This window comes from Symsagittifera roscoffensis, chromosome 2 (genome assembly GCF_963678635.1).
Source record: "Symsagittifera roscoffensis chromosome 2, txSymRosc1.1, whole genome shotgun sequence".
NCBI classification, from domain to species: domain Eukaryota; kingdom Metazoa; phylum Xenacoelomorpha; order Acoela; family Convolutidae; genus Symsagittifera; species Symsagittifera roscoffensis.
Genome location: NC_087063.1, coordinates 5,774,853 through 5,797,892, shown reverse-complemented (window position 1 = coordinate 5,797,892; position 23,040 = coordinate 5,774,853). Strand labels below are relative to the sequence as shown.

Below are 23,040 nucleotides of genomic sequence, written 5' to 3'. Positions count from 1 at the left end.
TGTGAAAAATGCAATCTCTGCAGAATTCGGAATTTTAGCAGTAAGCCTTCCGGATTGGTGGTTTTTAAGAACTAAGAGCGTTATTGGAACGTTTGGCCAGACGGTGAGGGCTAGAATATTCTGGTATTTTAAAATTTCAAAAACTCGAATGATGACGTCAGATTTCTGAGAAATGCTGAAACGGCCATTTTTAACAAAAAACGAGAGAGAAAACACAACAACATTAGTTGCGCTGACGATAACAACGATAATCGTGATTGAAAAACAGCAGCAGATTGCAGGAATAGCAGAGAACGTTCCGAGTTGCAACTATTGTGCTGCTACAATAGTTGCAAGGCCGTTGCGAACAACGGTGAAGGGTAAGAGACAGCCTTCCGGATTAAGAAGAAATCAAGATTAACGAGCTTGATTCAGTGGATTCGTCAATCCGGAAGGGTAAAGGAACGAGAACTTTTATCCTGTTGCATAAACTTTTAGCTTCCTGTCATGTCCTGACTTGAATTTAATTAATATCTAGATTCATTTTGATAAGGATGAGAAGCTAGGAGTTGGGGGGAAAGGGTTGATCCATCTTCGATGGAGATGATGATTTTTATCTACTGAACAAAAACAATAGTAATATAATAAGTAGCAACCCTGTTTTTAGGAGTGACCTCGTGGGGATACTGAGACCCAGCCATGAGCTCACTATTTACATGTAATTAAGTTAACTTGAGCGTTCTGGTCGAAGCCGGAGAACAGTAACGTTTTTGTCGACCCGATGTTAGAAAGACCACCGAAAAGTACTGGCTTGGTAGAGACGGTGAAAAGCATGCAAAGCTCTGTTTAGACGTTAGCCAGTCGTCTTAAGACTTAGTTTTGTTATCCGTCGATATGTATCTTCCGGGCGAATGTTACATATTAATCCATGAAATCGGATCATAGACAAGAGGTACTGGACTAGTTTTTTGGATTGGTTTATGACTCAAACCTGCTGACCACAATTTTTCGAAAATTTTTGTGAAAAAAGTAAACAAATTGCCAAAAAATCCTATAAAAGTCCCCAGAATTCTGCGGAACTGTGCTGTAACATGACACCAATCTTATGGTAAGTGGTCTGGTAGCGAAATATCAGGCAAATTAAGCTGAGTTTTTCATCCTCAGGTTTCTTCCGCGTGTGTTGTTGGAACTTAACCAATTTGCCTGATCCCCCACCCACCATTGGTGAAACTGAAAGCCAGTTCACTTCAAATAAAACAAAGCCGTTTCAGCCCGTCCGATTATTGACTTCGTTGCGTGACAGTAAAGTTAAGTGGTCAGGTAGGGTGATAATAAGTTGAATTCTTTCATCCTCAGGTTTACTCCGTGTGTGTTGTTGGAGTTCAACCGACCTACTTATTTTTTCCAACCCCATTGGTACTTAAGCGTAACGTAGCCGTCGCATAGGTACCATAAGTATATGGTATTCATTCTAGGAGCTAGTTCCTTGGATCACGCGCTCCGAAAACTTCCCGCTCCGTCCCAGAAGCGCGTCAAAGATACTTGCTTTACGAAGCCAGGTTTAAGTTTGAACTTTAACGCTAGGGACTCTCAGAAAACAATACAGTACTACCTTCATCACTACTTGTCTCACAGTAATGACCTTGTAATTTGGTACGACGCCATTAATAACTCGATAAGTAGGCACCGCAGCAACAATAATCGCAAGCTGAGTAGTGAGCAACTTGTCAATTTATTATTAAGGTATAGGACAAACATTTGTGCAATCGTATACTGTAGACGGAACGGAACCGAGGATAAAGAGGAAAGTTTAGGTTCAACAGGTATTCTCGTTCTGAACGCCGTCAAAGACTTTATCTCTAAGCGTAAGGATAAGGACCAGGTTCTAATTGAGAAGTACAAAGAGCTTCACCAGCCTCCTTCCCTTGAGTTAAAGACTCTCCGCCTTCTAAGGCGTTATAGCGCTAATCTTAACGTCCTTAAGACACGTAAGAAGCGGAACCGCTTACCCCTCAAAGCTCGGAAAGCTATAAAAAATAGGCTTCAGGCAGAAGCTTTGAGACGTCAAGTTCCCCCATCTTGTAAGCTATTGTTGATTTATTATTGCAAATTTAATTACGTACCAAAACAGTATGTCATTTTATTGACTGTTTACTATAAGTGAGCATCCGTAGAATATTGTCAATTTGTGAAAAACATGGACGAAAAATTCCAAAGTAAGATACGCAAGTTATTTGAAACCCTTCTAAATCTAGAAAATGAGCTGCTTAAAGGTCACTCATTATTACTTGAGTACATTGAGAATAATAGTCGCACCACAAAAATTGATAATGCTGTGTACAAATGTAAAATTGCGTTGGAAAAAGCTGTCGACGTCAATGAACAATTAATAAGGTTAGTGGGAAAAACGGAAAACCCTGAAAAAATTATTGCTCAGCAAGACCTTTGGCTTAAGAAAATAACCGAAATGAACGATAAAGTAATGCATGAAGCTCAGAGTTACAAGATGAGCCTTGAAGCTTCGTCATTTTCAGCAGCCGGCATTACAGGGAGCAAGGGATCTTTACAACAAACTAGGTCTGAGACATCTTCACGCTCGCACAAAACAAGATATTCAGAAGCACGAGTATCTGAAAACAGGTCTAAGGTCTCTAATAAATCTAAGGATAGTAGAAAGCTTGACCTTACATAAGTCCAATAAATCTGCTTCCACTCGTCATACCTCGACTGTTCGCACTATGTCATCAAGTGAGAAACGGCATGAGTTAGCTTTAGTAAAACGACGCCATGAGGAGCTGGAAAGGCAGTATCAAGTATCTTTAAGACTTAAAGAGCAAGAGAACCGTCTTAAATTCGAACAAAGTCAGCTGGAACTAGAGCAATTGGCTGAAACTCATAAAAAACAACTAATTGAAGTGGAATTGAAAGCGTTTGAACTTGAGGACAGTTCATCTGAGGCTAGCGAGAAGGTTGAAAAAGGAATCAGAAAAACAAAAATTTGCAAAATGAAAAAAGACGTTTTTTTTATGATTAAAATTCTCTAAGTTTTTTAAGATGACCTTGTGGGCTGATATTGAGTGAACATCCGAAAATATGGAGCCAAAGACTTTTCAAACTTAAAAACGAAACCGGAAATTTGTAGAAAACAAAATATTAGGCGGAAAAGATGACGAAATTTTAGCCGACAGCTAATAAACTAAAAATCAACCAAAATGTACTGCTTAATTAGTTTCCACGCATGCAAGACCCCGTCGTGAACTAAGCCGACAGAGTTTAAGTCGACAACCATAAATCAGAAAACTTGGTGTTGCAACGCAAATGTAGAGTATAGATGCATATAAAACAAGAGTATAAATGCATATAAAACAAGCACAGTTGGCCGAGCGGCCTAGAGACAAGTCTCTCACGCCGGTCAACTGGGTTCGAGTCCCCCATATGCAGACCTTAAAACATACCCGAGGGGCTATAGCCCCATTTGACCGTTTTTTACTGTTTTTTTTTGGTTCTAATTTGGTTCAGCCTTGATTAAGGCTGACCGCCAAAAAGATCAATTTGTCTCAAGGACATTACCGACCGGTTCTTGTGGCTAGCTTGCGCCGAATTCTACTGAAACAAGTGGAGAATTGAAGATATATGATGTTATGCTTGACCAAAAATATGATAAATATTGAGTTTCCGAGAGTTTTTGCCGATAAATACTCTTTATAATTCAAAGCATTCGACTTCATAGTTTTTTACCAACTTACGGAGATTGAGCGAGCATATTTTAGCGCCCCACAAGGGACTCGTTGATAATTCCCTTTCTAGAGTGTAGTATTGCAACACGAGAGACACGACGAGTGTTTTGTTTGGCCTATTTCAACACAAGGGACAGACGACGACACAAAGTCGATCGAAACAAGGGACCCGAAATCGTCAGAGTGATCACCAGGCCGAATTGTGTGGTTGGCCGAAAATATCAGCTACCAGTTGGCCGAAAATATCAGCTACCAGTTGGCCGAAAGGGAGCGTTTGGCGGAAAAGTGACCAGTTGGCCGAAAGTGGGCGTTTGGCCGAAAATACCAGATACCAGTTGGCCGAAAGTGGGCGTTTGGCCGAAGGTGGGCGTTTGGCCGAAAGTGGGCGTTTGGCCGAAAATACCAGATACCAGTTGGCCGAAAGTGGGCGTTTGGCCGAAGGTGGGCGTTTGGCCGAAAGTGGGCGTTTGGCCGAAAATACCACATACCAGTTGGCCGAAAGTAGGCGTTTGGCCGAAAATAACATGGACGAAAAATTCCAAAGTAAGATACGCAAGTTATTTGAAACCCTTCTAAATCTAGAAAATGAGTTGCTTAAAGGTCACTCATTATTACTTGAGTACATTGAGAATAATAGTCGCACCACAAAAATTGATAATGCTGTGTACAAATGTAAAATTGCGTTGGAAAAAGCTGTCGACGTCAATGAACAATTAATAAGGTTAGTGGGAAAAACGGAAAACCCTGAAAAAATTATTGCTCAGCAAGACCTTTGGCTTAAGAAAATAACCGAAATGAACGATAAAGTAATGCATGAAGCTCAGAGTTACAAGATGAGCCTTGAAGCTTCGTCATTTTCAGCAGCCGGCATTACAGGGAGCAAGGGATCTTTACAACAAACTAGGTCTGAGACATCTTCACGCTCGCACAAAACAAGATATTCAGAAGCACGAGTATCTGAAAACAGGTCTAAGGTCTCTAATAAATCTAAGGATAGTAGAAAGCTTGACCTTACATAAGTCCAATAAATCTGCTTCCACTCGTCATACCTCGATTGTTCGCACTATGTCATCAAGTGAGAAACGGCATGAGTTAGCTTTAGTAAAACGACGCCATGAGGAGCTGGAAAGGCAGTATCAAGTATCTTTAAGACTTAAAGAGCAAGAGAACCGTCTTAAATTCGAACAAAGTCAGTTGGAACTAGAGCAATTGGCTGAAAGTCATAAAAAACAACTAATTGAAGTGGAATTGAAAGCGTTTGAACTTGAGGACAGTTCATCTGAGGCTAGCGAGAAGGTAGCGGAAAGTAACTCGACAGGAGTAAGTCAACCTATTTCAAAAGTAGCAACCGATCGAACTAATGATTCGGTAGACTCTGTTAGTTCACAGGCACCTCCTGACGTTGTTAGTGCGCCAGGTTTGCTGGCCTTCACTCCTGTACCCATTTCGTCAGGACCGACGACTTCCGCCATCCTCGCTCATGCAATTCACACCAGTAATAGTCATAACCATGAGCGCACAGCATTGAGTGACCCTGGAATCCATAGTTATGGACATCGGGCTATGCCTCAATTTGGCAGTGCAAGTCTTTTTCCATTGCAAGCTTCTGTTCCATTCCCAGTTAACAATATGCAGTCTAGTGCACACGTGTTACAACCACCGTCTGCTGTTCCTTTACAGTTCATGAGTTCAAACATAACTAATGGTAGTTTTGCCATCGCGCAACCGGAATCATTACCTGTCCCAATGTTACCGGCACAACCCGGTTCTGGTTTTGTTTCTTTGTCACCTGCATTTGCTGGTGGTGGCTTCTCATCCTCTGGAGTAAACCCAACGCCAGTTTTCTTTTCGGCACCTAATTGCAATGCAGCGCCAGTCCAGACGCAACATAATCTTCCCTTTGTTCCGCATACTGTGTCACCTAATATCAACGATTACTTTACAAGTGATGCAAACTTATGGCGATTGGCAGCTACAACTCCAATCGTCACGCCTGCTCAGTGTTGTAAAGCTGGAAACATTTTTTCTAATGTGACAACTGTTGTCCCATCGTGTAACACCGCCGCTCCGTATACTAGGGGTGGGACTGTAAATTTTAATACTCCCCCAGTTCATCCACAACATGTTCCGCATTTTGTCAATCATACTAATACTGGTTATCAGCCAGTCAACGAAGACTACGCACCGTCTTCCGCTTATCCGAACCAAGGTTGTTCATCGGATCGAACTCTCTCCGCTCGTGAATTGGCGGAATTATTGATGCATATCCGCAAAGATCATCTTCCTGAATGGAAGTTAGCCCAGTTTGACGGCAACCCGTTAAACTGGCACGAATGGTTTGGTGTTTAAATCCAGCGTTGATTCCGTTGTTCTCACCGATGATACGAAACTGACATACTTAAAAACGCTCGTCACAGGCAAAGCAAAAACCGCAATTGCGGAGTTTAGTTATAGTGGCGTTATGTACAAGGATGCACTGGCCACCCTGCAACGGAAGTTCGGGCAACCACATGCCATTGTTGGTGCGCATCTTGATAAGCTGAATACTTTTCCTCCACTTAAGATGCACAATTCGGAAAATGTCATTAGTTTCTCCTCTGCCATATATGGCCTCGTAGCAGTTTTCAGATCATTGTCTTTCAACGATGATCTAAAGAGTGTTAACCTGTTGAACCAAGCTGTTAGTAAACTTCCGCCTAACCTCAAGGAGGCTTGGTCAATGCATACTGTTAGACATAATTTGCAGCGACCAACACTCTTAGACTTTAACAACTGGATGAAAGAAAAGGCCGAGGGGCATTAGAGATTACGTTTACTCAACTCTAAGGCAAAAAACGAGGAACCAGTTAAACCAAAAACAACCAAAGTTTTTGAAGCCAATAGCCAGGTAACTAGTAAGGCTCAGGATAAGTCTAAGTTTCCGCCATGCGTTTTGTGTAAGGGTAGTCATGCATTGTGGAATTGTGCTGTTTTTAAGGAAAAGAATGCTAATCAGCGAGCAAAACACGTAGCTGAACAGAAACTTTGCTTCGCTTGCCTCAATGTCAATCATAGTTTCCGGCAATGTTCTAGAGCGAAAAAGTGCCCGAAGCCAGAGTGTGATAGCACACAAAATGTCTTGCTCCATGGAGCCGAAAGAATTTTTCCATGGAAGGAAAATTCAAATGTCTCGAATAAGGCTGGAACAAACAAAACCAAGGAGAATACAAACACTTCCACCCATGCCGCTGTAAGTGATGTACATGACATTGAATCTTCTAAAGGGTTGTTGCCAATTGCAACACTTGGTGTATCCTCGGGTGTAACCAGTCTCCTGACGTTGATTCTTTGTGATAGTGCATCGACTCACTCCTGGGTGTCTTCGTCACTTCGTCTCGGCTTAGTAGGGGAGCCCGTTAACTTGTCAATTAGTGGTTTCAATTCAACCACCGTTGTTGAGACTCAGAGGGTCAAGTTTACAGTTTCCTCCGAGCCGAATAATAGTGATTTCGTATTTTCTCTCTGTGCATATATTAAAGACAATATTCGGCTTGGTTCCGAATTAATCAATATTGCTGATTTGCAGAATAAATATCCACAATTAGCACCTATTAAGCCCACTCAATATACTTATGAGGACATTGAAGTGATTATCGGACAAGACTACTACTACGCCTTTAGACCCATTGAGTTCATCTTGGGAGATGATAAAAACTCACCGTGTTCCGTTCGCCTACCAATAGGTTGGGTCATAAGTGGTCCGTTGCCACCGTCCGTTAATTCTACTTCTTCGTGTTTCAAGTGTGTTGTGGCAGATTCTTCTCTGACCGACCAGATAAAATCCTGGTACGAGTTGGAATCGTATGGTGCTTTCAAACAAGTCGATGCCCGTTCCGCCGCGGATAAACATGCTTTATGCATCCTAAATTCTGAAACCGTTCAAAAGGCGAAAGATACATTGTGCCTATGCTTTGGATTGATAGTAATGTCAGTCTACCAAACAACTATTACTCGTCACTCGCCCAATTTAAAACATTGGAGAGAAGGTTAAGTAAAGACCCTGAGCTGCGCGAAAGATACGCAGAAACAATTAGAGAGGACATTAGGAAAGGCTATGTCGTTACCGTCGAACCGCATGATCCACGTAAGCGTTCTGATCGCGAGTGGTATCTTCCGCACCATCCCGTCGTAAATCCGAATAAGCCGGGTAAGGTGCGCCAAGTCCTTAATGGGGCTTCTAAGTTTCACGGCACATCCTTAAATAAGTCCTTATTGGTAGGTCCGGACCTACTACAAAATTTAATTTTTGTACTTTTGCGATTCCGTCAACACAAGTACTCCGTCTCCGCGGATATAGAGGGTATGTTCCACCAGGTAGGAGTCCTTGCCCGCGATCAAATTTCGCTCCGTTTTTGTGGCGGGAGGATACCACTTCCGATGTGGTAGTTCATCAGTACACTCGCCATATATTCGGCGCACGGGATTCGCCTACGTGCGCCAATTTCGCGTTGCGAAAAACAGCAACTGATAATATGTCCACATACTTTGAGGCCGCCTCAGTCGTAAATGAAAAATTTTACATGGACGATTACTTGGATTCATTCGAGAACGTTACCCATGCAATTAAAATTAGTCGCGATTTGGTTTCCTTACTAAAAATGGGAGGATTTAATTTGACTAAATTTGTCAGTAATGCTGATGAAATCACTTCAGCAATGAACCCCGAGGAATCCGAAACCTCGTCTTCACCCATCAGGGAAATATGTAACGGTGCCGAACAATCATCACACGTCTTAGGTCTCAAGTGGGACCATGTGAAGGACACATTAGTTGTTAGCAGAGGCGTGGATCATCCTCTCGATTAAGCAATAACTCAACGAACCGTCCTGAGTTCCGTCTCTTCTGTGTTTGACCCTGTTGGGTTAGTAGCTCCATACACAATTAGGGCCCGTCTTTTACTTAAAGGTATTTGAAAAATCAGTGGTCAAAATTGGGACGACGAATTGCCAGAAGACATAAGAGATAAGTTTCTCGAGTGGCACTCCGGTCTCCCTCTCTTAGGGCAATTGACTATTCCCCGTTGTTACTTCAAAGAGCCTGATGATCAAATTGAGCTCCACATGTTCGGTGATAGCTCGCAGGACGTTTTCTGTGCGGTTGGACTTTTGCGTGCGCGACTTTCGAGCTCGCACAAAACTCAAATATCATCTTTGGTAAAGCTCGCGTTGCGCCCATGAAAGCGCCATCTATACCAAAGCTAGGCTAGAGCTTCAAGCTGCTCTGCTCGCCACACGACTAAAAAATGATATACTGACCGCCCTTACCGTCTCTATTAATCATGTCTACATGTGGACAGATAGTACAACAGTTTTGCAGTGGCTAAACTCCACTGAAAAATTACCTGTATTTGTCGCTAATCGTGTCGGCGAAATCCTTGAATCGACCCCTATTGATGAGTGGCACCATGTTCTGAGCGGCGATAATCCAGCTGGATTATTGGTCCGAGCATTCTCAGGACTACTGATTGGCCCTTTATACCCGACGAACGTGTAATCAATAAAATTCGTCTACAGGGTCCTTCTTTTGATGTTGATAATTGCTTGGAGACATCATCTTCCTTCCTCACCGATGTCACATCCATCAAACATCCCGAACACGGGTTCAATTGGGAAAGGTTCAGTTGCTTTACGAGATATAAACGAGTAGTCGCTTTTATGTTGAGGATGCTGCCTTCACATAAGCATTTTCGTGGTAAGGACTTACGAATCACCGACCCCACTGAACTTAATATTGCAGAAAACAAACTGATTCATCTTGCTCAGATGGAATCCTTCCCCGTTGAGTTGAAAACACTCACCGCTGGCAAACCTATTAAGAATAGTAGTAAAATTGCCACAAACTCGCCATTTATCGGTCTCGCTGGTATCATTCGTTCCACTGGACGGATTGTGCGCTCAGTGAATACCGACTTTGATACTAAACATACAATCTTACTCGACGCCCGACATATCCTGGTTCGTTTGTTGGCCCGCAGCCTCCACCATAAGCATTTTCATCAAGGATTAGATTACATGCGCTCCGTTTTAAATATGAATTATGCAATACTTGGGTTGCGTCGACTACTTCGGTCTATCGAAAATCAATGTGTAACATGCCGTAAACGCAAAGCAAGCACCATCCAGCCAATTATGTCCGATTTACCTGTCGAACGTCTCGGATACAAGCAAACACCTTTCAATCATACGGGTGTGGATTACTTTGGACCGCTCTACGTTCCAGTTCGCAGAAGCACTGAAAAAAGATGGGGATTTCTTTTTACTTGCCTCACCACCAGGGCTGTACACCTTGAGATTGTACCATCTCTGGACATCAGTTCTTGTGTCATGGGCATTGAACGGTTCATTGCTCGTCGTGGTACGCCAAGCACAATCTGGTCGGATAACGGCACGAACTTCGTTGGTGCAGAAAAGGAATTACTTGCCTGCATCAAGAGCTGGAATGGCATGGCTCCGACCATTTTGCACACAAAGGTGTTACTTGGAAATTTAACCCGCCAGGCGCACCCTATTAAGGCGGCTGCTGGGAACGCCTCGTCCGAAGCGTGAAGCGCGTGCTGTACGATATCCTAGGCAGTAGGCGAGTCACTGAAGAGGTGTTAGGAACAAAACTCTGCTTAGTTGAGCAGGCTTTGAATTCGAGGCCAATCACTCCCGTTAGTACTGATTCACGTGAGTTAGAAGCGTTAACCCCAAACCATTTTTTTGCTTGGACAACATGCCACAAGCTTTCCTTCGCTTTTACCCGGGGAGCACTTCGATCAAAAGAAAAGGTACGTGCGAGCGCAGTCATATGCTAACGCGATTTGGTCTCGTTGTCTTCGAGAATATGTTCCCTTGCTGAATAAACGCGTCAAGTGGCACACTCATTCTGACTTCACTCTTAAAACAGGCGACCTCGTGTGGGTGATTGAGCCAGACAGTTCGCGTGGGTACTAACCTCTCGCCCGAATCATCAAGCTAAACTACGGGCAGGACGGTTGCGCTCGATCCGCCCTTGTCAAGAACGCAACCCGTGAAGTCACTCGGCCGACCGTTAAGCTCGCTCCGGTTCTTCCTTCTTCAGGGGAGGGGGGAGGATGTTGCAACGCAAATGTAGAGTATAGATGCATATAAAACAAGAGTATAAATGCATATAAAACAAGCACAGTTGGCCGAGCGGCCTAGAGACAAGTCCCTCACGCCGGTCAACCGGGTTTGAGTCCCCCCATATGCAGACCTTAAAACATGTAGACCCGAGGGGCTATAGCCCCATTTGACCGTTTTTTACTGTTTTTTTGGTTCTAATTCGGTTCAGCCTTGATTAAGGCTGACCGCCAAAAAGATCAATTTGTCTCAAGGACATTACCGACCGGTTCTTGTGGCTAGCTTGCGCCGATTTGTACCGAAACAAGTGGAGAATTGAAGTTATATGATGTTATGCTTGACCAAAAATATGATAAATTATTGAGTTTCCGAGAGTTTTTGCCGATAAATACTCTTTATAATTCAAAGCATTCGACTTCATAGTTTCTTACCAACTTACGGAGATTGAGCGAGCATAATTGGAATACAACACAAACATAGCGCAACAAACTAGCAGACAGAAATTGAGAGGAAAGACGCTGAGTTAAAAAAAGTTTGTACCAAGTTGAAAAAACGTGATAGTAACGAGAAAAGCGTATACTACCAACATTCTAATAAAAAGCAAAAAAATTTTGAAATGATTTTGAAAAAAATTTGGTTTGTATAAATTTTAATTGCCCGAATAAAGCAGAAAAATTCTAGTTTAAAAAAAAAACAGGTTCCGACTAGATTCGAACCACAAGCTTTTGTCGTCTCAATCACATGTACTACCTCTACGCCAGATGCACTGGATAATGAGTTGAATTCGAATTAATTATAATAAACAAACTAAATGCCGAAAATTGATTTTTTTAAAAAATTTTCAATGTTTTTTTTTATTTGAAAAATATTTCATGTTAAAATTTCCTAATTGTACAACGGAGGGCTTAAGAGAGTGATTTATCTCAATCGTTATAAAATCAACATAACTTAATTTTTAAAAACATCAGGAAACTAAGCCGACAGAATTAAAGCCTAAGGACCTCAGTGCCGAAAACCTACCAAAAACTTTCGAATCTGATAAAACTTTAATGGGCAACTGTTACTTGAAACACAAGGCCAATACAGTAACCACACTAATTATTAACCATGCGTATTAACCTATGGGTATAAAATATGCTGATTACCATTTGACCACTCTGTGATCATTTACAGGATAAAAAGTCTAGTAACCGATTGCAATACCATTACTTATCGCAAGGATAAAAAGTCTTAGAAAAAGTTTGATGTGCTTGTCGTGAAAAATGTTTGAATTCCCGTTAAGAAAATATATCTTTTTAACACGGGTTAATTTCAAACAGCTTAATATCACGCCACATCCAAAAAATTTCAAAAATTTTGAAAATTGAGAAATAGTTTTTTTGTTAATCTCTTGCAGCAAAAACGGCAGTCGGAAGATTTTGAGCAACTTGTGAAGCAAAACAATTCTCCCATTGATAATCTCCTAGCTTTTGTTTGAAATGATGCAAGCGAGTAAATGCTATTGTTTCCCTTTCTTTCCAGAATCCAGTGGGAGATTAAGATTTAAGCACTTTTCTTTTTAACCGAATCTAGACGAACTTCCAGTCGGTTTCTAGTTGTTTTTTGGGCAAACTTCTTCTGAATTTTTTGCTTTTTTTCCAGTCTCGAAGTGTTGCAGAAGTTGAGACAGTACCCAGCAAAGGATGTGTTGCGGGACATGGCATTCCAGAAGAAGGTCAAGTTCATAGACGGGGCCAGTGTCTTCATCCGCATAGCCGACGCTCGCAGAGATGAAGAACTCGAACCCATGGTAAACTAGCATCCGTAGAAAGCACAAAAAATAAACGGAAAAAATGAAATGATTCAAGAAATTTTCCACCTTCAAAACAACCTAATTTTTTAAAATAGAGGGCAGAAAAATAGAGACTCTGATTCAACAAAAATGCGCGAAAAACAATATAATTATTTCGAGAATAGGAAAGATTATCCTGATTTTAGACAGCTAAACGTCATGGTATTCAGGTCAGCATTTATTATAAGATTTAAGAAAAAAATAAACCAAGTTTTAAACAGCTAATTTATTACGTCAACTTAAAATTTTCCACAATTACGTCAAACTCCATCGCAAAAAAAATCTGAATGACAAACTTGATTGCAGGAATTCACAAACACCGAATACCTTCCCCCGGACAAGGCCTCATTTTACATGAAGAAGCTCCCGTCGCAGCCCCTCAGAACCCTGATACCCCAGGGCAAAAACCCCGACGCATTCCAGAGAAGTCTGGCAACTCGATTCGTAGAGGTAAGCAAAAGACTCAAGTTTTAATCATTAAAAACAAATACACTTAATCAAAAATTTCAATTTTTTAAGGATTTCGTCAAAAAAACTGAAACAATTTTTATTTCAGCTCGTGGATAAACTAATAGAGGACAATGACCCGTACCGTTTGGGGTACACGTGATAAAACAAGCAGTTACGCAGCTCACAATAACCGAGGGAGCCAAAAACTTTCAGACAGCTTCGAAGAATTTAATAGATATGGTCTAAATTGAATTGTTTTATTCTAGAATTAACAAAGTTTTCACCTTGGAGCCATTCAATTGGCACTTAGTTTTATAATTGTGATATCCAAGGACCGTAAGCAAGAATAGTAAATCCGAATTATAAGTGAATCAAAAGTAACTCTTGAGTTATAAGAAAATTATATAAGTAAATCCCCAAACCAAAGTGTAGATGTTTGCTGGGAATGCATCAATTTTCATGCAGATGGGTAAAGCTGTACTTTGTAACCAGAAACAAGAACGGAGCACTAAAATTCAAAAAAAAATCCAACATATCAAAAGCCCAACCAAAATTTTGAAAGCATATATGCCCTGGAACACAAACCGGACAGCAGCGGATATGGGTAAATATATTACACTTACAGAAGCTACACAGAAACTTATCAGTGCCAAAAGAACCCGATGCCTAAAATTTTTGACAGCCAATCAGAATGCAGAATTCAAATGTTCGAAAGAAATGACAAATAGAATCAGTGAGTTTTGGGCAGTTTAAAGCAGGGTTGGCAAACAATTGTCTTTTAAAAAAAACTTTCAAAACGCTTAAGACAAAAAACGTTTAAAGCATCAAGATTCCCAACTTTTTCAGCTCCCAGCTTATTTCTCAAGTCTGATTTGATGTACCAATAATATATGACGCATCATCGGCTCAATATATAGGAGCATCACATGCCTGAAATTATTCTAGTGTTCCGCAAAAGCAGCTGTTTTACAGAGTTTTTACAGAGTCTTTACAAGTTTTTACAGAGTCGAAGCGGAGCTTCGCAACACTTGCGATGCAGAAAAAATACATTGCGCTACAATAAAGTGAATGGAAAAAAAACAAGTAAAATAATTTATGTTGGAAAAATATTACTTGTAAAAATAACTGGAGTTAAAGATAAAAGTTGAAAAGTTACAGCTACGAAAACTTCATATTTGTATCAGATGAAGTTCACAAATAGTCCTTAAAAACAAATCATTTACCGAGCGGCAACAAAGGCGACAAATTTTGGGTCGACACCTGTTGAGCCGAAAACAAAACTGTTGTCATAAAAAATTTCATTCAACTTGAAAGTTTTTACGACCCAATCAAACTGAAACACAATTGAAAAATTAATTTTGAAAAAAACACTCGCACCAAGAAAATAGGATGTGAAATTTGCATCGGAAAAAAAATAACCAAGCGGTAACGAAGCCAAAAAGACCTTAGCAGAAACCCTTTCAGCCGAAAAAAAAGCAACAAGACTTAAGACTTATAAAAAGTTAAGAAGTCCCCCTCGCCCTCAAAACACACACACATTATACTGTATTTGCTCGTCATATGAAACATAATGAGGCCAATAAGCCGATATAATATAGGCCGAAACCTATTAAGCCGAAAAATGAAAAAAAAAAATGAACAAAAAACGAAACAAAAAAACTCAAAACCAGACATGGTAAACTTGAAAATTTGTGAAGTTTCAATTATAGTAAAAACTGTTTAAATGTAGCAAAACCCATGCTTCAAAAAGTAAGCCAATAGAAACCTTACAAGATAAAAAACGTGAAATTGTTTTTTTTTAGAAAAAGATAATTACAACCTGAAACGTGCCTGAACTAATCACTAGATAACTGATAGTACTTTTATTTAAACTTTCAAGAATCTCAAGGAGTGAAGATCATCTAGAAGTTGTCCACAGGTGGACAAAGTTGTTCACTGGAACAAAGTCCAGTTCTTAAATCTCAAGGGTAAAAAACAATGTTTTCAACAAGTTTTAAACAGCACGTAATCAACGCGGAAACAACTCATGCTAATTAAGATAGCCAATAATGAACGCAAAAAAAATTGTACGCAAAATTTCAATACAAAAAAAAGCTGCTAGCTTTTAAAAGGGGTTGATAATATGACACAACGATAGTTTGTCAAAACTAAAAAAGGAACAATGAAATTTGATAGGCGATATAAGTCAAGTAGCCTAGAAACAAACAAACTTCAAACCGTTCTTGCTCCACAACTAACAATTTGTGAAAACATTTATTGCTATGCTTATAAAAACCGAAGAGTCTGACGTACAATATTTCACCGAACAGTGAAAAAAAAACAGTTCGTTTTCTCAATTGCTTTTGCGCAATAAAAATCCTACGCTGGCGTAAAATATTCGAGTTCTGTTCGCGAAATCTAACCTAATCATGATTGTCAGCGGAAAGACAAGAGCAATTTTGCTTTTGTTATTTCTGTAAATTGAAGATTTTTTCGATGGCTTGAATTGAAATTAACATATTGGAAAATTTTCCAAGCAGCGCTACAAAAAGCAAAACTTTAGAATAAAATGAAATTAGAAAAAAAGAAAAACACTAATTTCTACTTTGAAATGATTAAAAAAAACATTCTTTGATTCAGAAAACAATATAACTTGTTAAAGACTAGCTGAGAGTTAACAGTAGTAATAGTATAAATAATCTTAAAATTCAACTGTAACAAAACGACCCTTTATTTAACGTTTACTTAGCTTTCAATTTTTTCCATTCGTTTTTTATTGGGCGACCGGCCAATTCATCCCTTGTTCCCTTGAACTTCACTTGACAAGCATTCGAAAGGATTTTATGCCATGCCGCCATATATATATGAGATATTTTAAATAAAAAAGTTAGTCATTAAGAAGCCAACTTGTGCATTCTGTGCATTGTAAGCAGAATCCGCAACAGGCCAAAATCAAATTTGTCGCAGAATCCGCAAGATTGTTACTTTTCTTTGATCTTTTCTGCTGTTTTGGATTCCACAAACAAATACCTAAAACATTGTAAAAATTTTAAAACTTTCGAAAAAAAACTATTACAAAATTTTTGTTCCATTGATTTTTATGGAAAAAAATACAGTTTTCGCAGAAAGAGTATTATCAATTACGAATCAGTGGTAAAAAAAACTAAAACAGCTTAAAAATTGAAGTAATATTAAATTTGGAGACCAGTTTTTCTCGACACTGAGAAAATTTCCGGAATTATTTCCTTTTAGAATCCGTATTACGGTCAAAAGGGTTTCAAAATGATAGGACACTTGACAATCTACTAGTTTTCTTTGAAGTAACCGAAATCGCCTGGAAAAACAACAGATCCTGTGCCATTGCTCTTTTGCTTCCTACCTCAACAGAAGTACGGTCGGAACAAAATTGAAAATTGCTTTTACACACGAAACAGTTTGTACTTGTCCGATGACGACTGCTCTTTGAGTCATCAGCAGCAGTTTTTTCTGAACAAATCCATAAAATTTTTTCGAATAAAATTGATTACCTTCACTTTTTTTCAATCGTGATGTTAGATGTTGAAATGATTTTAAAAAATTCCAAATTGCCGGGTTCATTTTTGAATAAATGATATCAAAATCAGCTTTTTAACCAACCCAACAAATTCAAAGAACGGTTACGTGTCTGAAAATTTGCTTAAACGTACATTTTACTATTTAGCAGTCGAAACAGATCGGTATTTTTAAGTAAAATCGTCCTTTTTGTATAAAAATTATGAAAATTCGGACCCCTTTTTCGGGTGGAATAAGACGCTCATTTTGATGTAACTACTTAATCAAAATTGACCCTGCAGTTTTGACTAAACTTTTAATAAAACAAATCGAGCAAAAATGGTCCATATTTTTAAAGTGAAGCCTTGAGTCCAGATTTTGCAACACAAATTCCACCATAATAGTTCTGCTGAAATTTTTGAAGATAAATTCTTGTCTAAATTCGAGAGAACACGTTTGAAGTTTCTGATTTTATTTATTTTTTCCGGATAATTCAAATCAGCCAGAGTGTACTTCCAAAAAAATTAACTACTAGATCAGATTCAATCGTTCGGTGTCTTAAATTGTCAAAATGACCTTTAGTTTTGGGCACATAACATACTGATAGCTATATTTCGATCAACTCGATAGAAAACTATATTATTTGCGGTGTTTGAAGCATTTCAGCAGGCGGAATAGTAATAATCTCTTCAACTCTATTCTTTAATTATTCTTTCAAATATTCATATTTGAAGAAGATGTCTGTCTGTTCAAAATCGGAGAGTTTTTTTAGAAAATAGAACAATAAATATTGAATGAAATCTATGTAAACGATACATCGATGAGACAAACAGACTTGCATAATAAACTAACATCCGTACTCTGAGCTTCTATATGATGTTGAGAGAGGTCTTAATAAAAATATTTACTTTGGTTTTCTTAATGTACACAAATCGAATTTGATATTTATATTTAAATCCCCCTCGCCGAGCCTTTGAAAACAACAAAACAAGGATTAAAAACTTGTTTTTGTCAAAACAAAGACTTAATATTAGTGCATACTTAACGCTGTTGCTTAAGCTTTGCAAAAAAAAAGAGAATTATTCTACCGGATTTTTTTTCTTCAAAATTTTAAGAATTTAAGACAGGCTCAGTATGAAAACAATTTGTTCCCAGAAGAAAAATACAATAGCTTTTACAATAAATGTTAGCTTAGCTGATGGACAAAGAAAAAACAATTCAAAAGGATTTTTAAATTTCCCGTCCGCGCAAATCAGAACAATTCTGAATAAAAGTCTATTTAATGCTTCGCAGATGTTCAACTGAAAGAAATATGCGAGTTCATAAATATATGAAAACAAAATTTCTTTAACGACCCTTCACAAAAATTAAGATTTTTAACCTGTGTACTGCAATTCGATATCAGCGTCCTTCCTTTCCTTTTGATTAATTCAAAGTATTACTTCAACATCATTATAGCATAAACTTCCTTTATTTCAAGTTCATATCTTCATAACTAATTTTAAAGTGCAAATCAAAACTTGGATTCATCGATGGGCCTGGCAGTATTTCTGATTATAATATCAAAAAAGTATTAAATCTGAAACTCGGAATTCAAAATCCGAATTTGATTGCTTAGTATTTCTCATTTTACGTGACATTTGTTATTTTTGCACTGATTAACATTTCGCAATCTGATAATCCTTTTATACGGGAAGTGTATCCAATAATACCCATTTAATTGGCTCCCTTCCCCAACTTGATTAGGGAGTATTATATGAGAATTAAACTTTTAATTGGGGATACCTAAATCTCCAGTGAAAAACGACCCTTAAAAATAAGAGTCAACTTTTGTCTATTAATTGTACAGAAGAGAATACTTTTCATTTGTGAATTAAAACTATATTTGCGAAAAAGATAGAATCAAGAGTTTCAACAAATATTTGCAGTTTTAACTTTTTGTTCAAATTCCCACTTCGAAAACAATCTTATTTTAAACCGAAAAAAATGAATATGTTTAAACTCAGCCTATTATTACAGTTCATAACCATAACTTTGCTATTCATCGTGAACACAAAAAGCTCTTCAATTTCGATAAATAGACGACTTTCAACCCCTCAAAACGAGTTTGGTAAAAATTCTTACAATCAACTTCGCAGAAACGATCGTTTCAAAATTCCCGACAACTGGGAGCCTTCGGATTCTTTGCTTCAATCAATCGACCAGGAAACTTTTGACCTCCTAATTGAAGCAAACGGCGAAGAAATCATCACCAAGCTCCTAGAAAAATCGCTCTCAAATAGCTTCACTTTCTGTCATATTATAAACTTGATCGACAGTCAGTTTTACAATTTCTTAGAAAATGTACTTCGACCATTCAAATTAGAAGAATTCCCACTTAACAGTTCTCAAATTCAGACTACAATAGTGCGCAAAAACATTTGGATGTGGAAGCTCGGAGAGTTGGCTAAATGGTCCTTCGACACTTTGAAGTACTACCAGAAATTTTTCATTCAAGGCTTCACAGTAGCGACGTTAATGGAATCCAAAATATCGGAACATTCGCCCAGAAACATAATCGCTCTTTTGAACGAAAACAACCCAACACCTGTAGTTTCGCCCGAAGTTTGTCGATTTCTATTTTACATGGAGAAAATGTATAGCTACCGAATTCGGTATTATAGAAGAGCTTTGACCAGTCGCATTCAAGACTGTCTTAATAATGAGTTTCTGCTGACGGCACCTTCGGTCAAAATGGACGTAATAACAGGAATTGACCTTTCTTGGTACCAGTTTCACCTCATAATGATGTCGGAACCTCAAATTTCAGCATCGAACACAAACTTGATTCGTTATTTTGCAATCAGTGACTTTGAAATTTCGCCAAATGTTTTGAGACAACTGATTTCAACTGAGTCGAAAGCTCCGAACATCATTGATTCTCCTTTGACTCAAGAATTTGTGTACCAAAGTTCCCTGTACACTTACGGAGCTGACTTTTTTCACTACTCTGAAAACCAGATACGAACTATTATCACATTTCTCGATAATATACCACTGAAAGATATCACACTGTTCAGGAAGTTCCACGTTTACAATGCATTATCAGTTGAAAATTTAGAAATTAGAGAACCTTCGTCTTTTTCGAAGAAACGAATCTTGCTGAATATGTACAGATCAGGTCGATACTCGGACACTGAAATATCGGCGAAAGATGCCAAGAACTTAAAATGGATTTCACATGCTTTGAACTTGACCGAAATCAACACAGCTTCGCTCGACGCAGCTTGGGAGATTTTCGACCAATTCCAAAAATATCCAAAAAACGTACCAAAAGTATCGATGTTTGCGATTTTGCAGAAACTCTTGAACGAAGATCGTCAAAACATAGAGACAATTTCGATTTTGCGACGGGATGAAACTTTTGGATATTGGATAAAAAAGGAGCTGCAAAAATCTCAAAATCAACTTGCTCAGAAAATTCGACCATTTGAAGTCAATGAGACGATAGCACATAAAAACTGTCGAGATATTTCACAAGGGGAAGTCAAAAATGTCATACAGCCTGAAGAACGAATTGCAGTTTTAGCTGAAATTTCAAAATGCTCACCGAATCGCGGGAAAAGTCAATGGATTTTATCTGAAACTCGCAACACTTTAGCAAACTTACATCGCATAGAAAAGTTTGATTTTTCAAAACTACCGATGTTTTATGAAGCAGCATTTAGCGGGGAAATATATCGCGAGCTCACGGCCACCGAACTGGAAACGTTACCCAAAAATTTGTGCTTTGATGTTTTCGCTAAAATTTCGGGAACGGCACTCGAAAATGTTCCTATCGACATGGGCCGAAAATTAGTAGAAATTTACATGAAAAGCTGCGCAATGCGAAGCTATCTTTCTGAGCTCGATTTATCAATTCTTGGTCCAATGGTTTGCTATGTTGCACCAAAAATCATAGAATCTTCTCAACGGAAACTAATCACCGATAATCTTCATTTATTTCATAACTGTTGCTTGCCTGAATCGACGGCAAAAGTTATTCGAAGTCACGTTCTGAAGAATTCAATTTTCAGCCGGAGTATAATTCGATCTTTGGGACCAACATACCATGCAATAATAAACGCAAAACTTGTAGATCAGTTGAAAAATATGTCGTCGTATTTAGTGGATTATATTTTGTCGGACTTGGCCAAAATTGTTCACGACGGAAAACCGACAAGATGTGTGAACAAAGTTTTGGACACGAATTACAAATTGATGACTGAATTGGTGAAAGAAAGGTTGATCAAATCCACCAAAATAATGAAAGGATGTTCTGACAGAAGGCCAGGAGATCTAACGTGTCCCATCATCAAACAACTTGGACATGGTAAGTCCTTCCTACGATCACGCGAATGACACTCGAACTTCAACGCTAGCAATTTTGAAGAAAAAAAAAACATTTTCCGCCTTAATCGAAATTTGTCAAAAATAATTTTTTTTTTCAAATTCAGGGTGAAAATAATTTTATCCCAATTTTTTCGCATTTATTTGCAAAGAAAAGTTTTTCTGAGTAAGTTTCTCTATTTCACAGATTTTTTTGTTACTAATTTTTCTTGTTATTTTTTGTTACTATTCAAATTGATCCTTAAATTTTTTATTTTTAGGTATGCAAATAGTGCGTCCTTCTGAATTAGAAACTCTTCAACCTTGCGACATCAACATCTGCACTTCATATTTTGCAACCAGCTCCCATATCACAACTGAGCAACTTGAAACATTCAAAAGTCTACATCAAGATCAGTTTTCGCTCGAAAATTTAGACGCTTTGGAGGTAGTCGAACTAGGCAATATTCTGACAACACTCAACGCTTCTGAACTTGAAAATGTAATAGATCCACTAACAGAACATGTAACGTTTTCTGAACTCGGAGAAATCAAAAAATGGTCCGACGCACAAAGGAAAGTCCTCTACCAATCGTTTCTTCAACTAAATCAGAAAGCCCCGGTTTCCATAATCCATTCAATTTATACACTAGGTCACGTGTTATGCGCCGCAGACCCGATTGAAGTTTCAAATTGGGCTGTGACTGAAAACGATAAGTTTCAAACAATTCAATTTATAGGCAGCCTAGACTGCCCCAATGAATGGTTCGAAAAATATGCAAAATTCATGAACATCGAATCTTTCGACAAAGAATTATTAATTGCATCGGGTAATATTCTGCTCGGATTTGATAACCACAACGGAATTTTGGACCAACTAGAAAAAGACCAGGTGCAAAAAATTTCGCTATCTTTCGTTTCAAGATTAACTTTAACAGAACTGAGCTTATTTCTAGACCCGATAGCATTTCTGTCGAAATTATCGCCTGAACAAATTTCGTTTTTAAACTACGAAAGTTTCCCAGAAATTTTACAAGACTCAGTTAAACAAGTTTTATACGCTGGTGAGCCTGATTACGAACTTCATTTTAACTTTGAACTTCAAGACGAGGCTGCCCCTATAAATGAAAAGCAAGTTCTTCTACCCGATAACTCGTTCGAGACCGAAGAATATGCTTATGAACCTATTTACTCGAACGTCATTTACATAACTGCTTTCTCGTCTAAACTTAAATCTGTTTTATATTTTACTTCATTATCATTTATTTTAAATATAGTTTTGTTTTAAATATTAATTCCCATCACAGAATAATTGTTCATTTAGTTTAAAATATCTAATTGATATTTCTTTCAATTTTTTTTTCTGTCATTCAGGCATCTGTGAGAAAATAAAATTAGCTTTTAGCAAATGTAAAATGAGCCCAGCATTGATTTGGGTAATTAGGTCAATAGGGAATCGGGATGCTCACTTAGGGAGAAATTAGACAATTGGGCACTTGAATGGGAGACAAAAAATAGGCCGAACTGATATACTTCCCATTATAACGATCACAATTCTCTCATCAAAATTTCACTTGTAATAGCAAACATGAAATTTGGAAACAAATCAGAAGCAAGCTTGAACATTGCTTAGCGGAATATTAGAAAAACTAAGTCGGGAAAAGGCGCTCTAAAAATCTATGTTTTAAAATTTAAGATAAGAAAAATCTCCTAAGATAACAAAAAATGGCGACAAAAGACACTAAGGTCTTACGAGAGATTTTGGGCTAACTCGAACAGAATTGCAGAACTACTAAAAAAGACAAAATTTTTAAAATTTTATGAAATCCATAAAAATTGATATGCGCCCTAAAAAGTAACACATAAACAAAAGACCACAAATAAGCTAGTCAGCTCGATGTGCTTAAGCTCTGTAGATCAGCCTACTGAGACAGAAATAAATTTATTGAGATAGATTTCTTGGTCCTCGATTAAAAAGGCGGACAGTCGTAGGCCTTGATAACACCACACGAAAAAAAGCAGGCTTTTCTAGGTACCAACGGAGCCTAGGGAATTAGTAGTTGCA

The 23,040-nt window shown here is 38.4% G+C and overlaps 3 protein-coding genes across 3 annotated transcripts in view; 2 read left to right on the top strand and 1 right to left on the bottom strand.

Moving 5' to 3' along the window:
• LOC134839057 (uncharacterized) overlaps positions 1-13,408 on the top strand; it is a 34,109-nt gene extending 20,701 nt beyond the window's left edge. The window contains exons 28-30 of the mRNA XM_063854465.1: positions 12,479-12,626; positions 12,975-13,118; positions 13,225-13,408. Of these exons, the coding sequence (XP_063710535.1) occupies positions 12,479-12,626; positions 12,975-13,118; positions 13,225-13,278 (346 nt within the window). The 3' untranslated portion in view covers positions 13,279-13,408. The remainder of the gene's footprint in view (positions 1-12,478; positions 12,627-12,974; positions 13,119-13,224) is intronic.
• LOC134839270 (radial spoke head protein 4 homolog A-like) overlaps positions 1-23,040 on the bottom strand; it is a 437,773-nt gene that overhangs the window by 139,349 nt on the left and 275,384 nt on the right. The gene's annotated exons all lie outside the window — the stretch shown is intronic.
• LOC134840299 (uncharacterized) lies at positions 17,916-22,270 on the top strand. Its single transcript, XM_063856051.1, has 2 exons — positions 17,916-20,979; positions 21,257-22,270. Exons 1-2 carry the CDS (start codon positions 18,615-18,617, stop codon positions 22,261-22,263), a joined length of 3,372 nt encoding a protein of 1,123 aa, XP_063712121.1. The 5' UTR covers positions 17,916-18,614; the 3' UTR covers positions 22,264-22,270.

Coding starts and splice junctions, on each gene's coding strand:
- LOC134840299 (XM_063856051.1), top strand. CDS start 18,615: ATGAATATGTTTAAACTCAGCCTATTATTACAGTTCATAACCATAACT. Junction 20,980..21,256: donor CATCAAACAACTTGGACATG/GTAAGTCCTTCC, acceptor TTTTATTTTTAG/GTATGCAAATAGTGCGTCCT.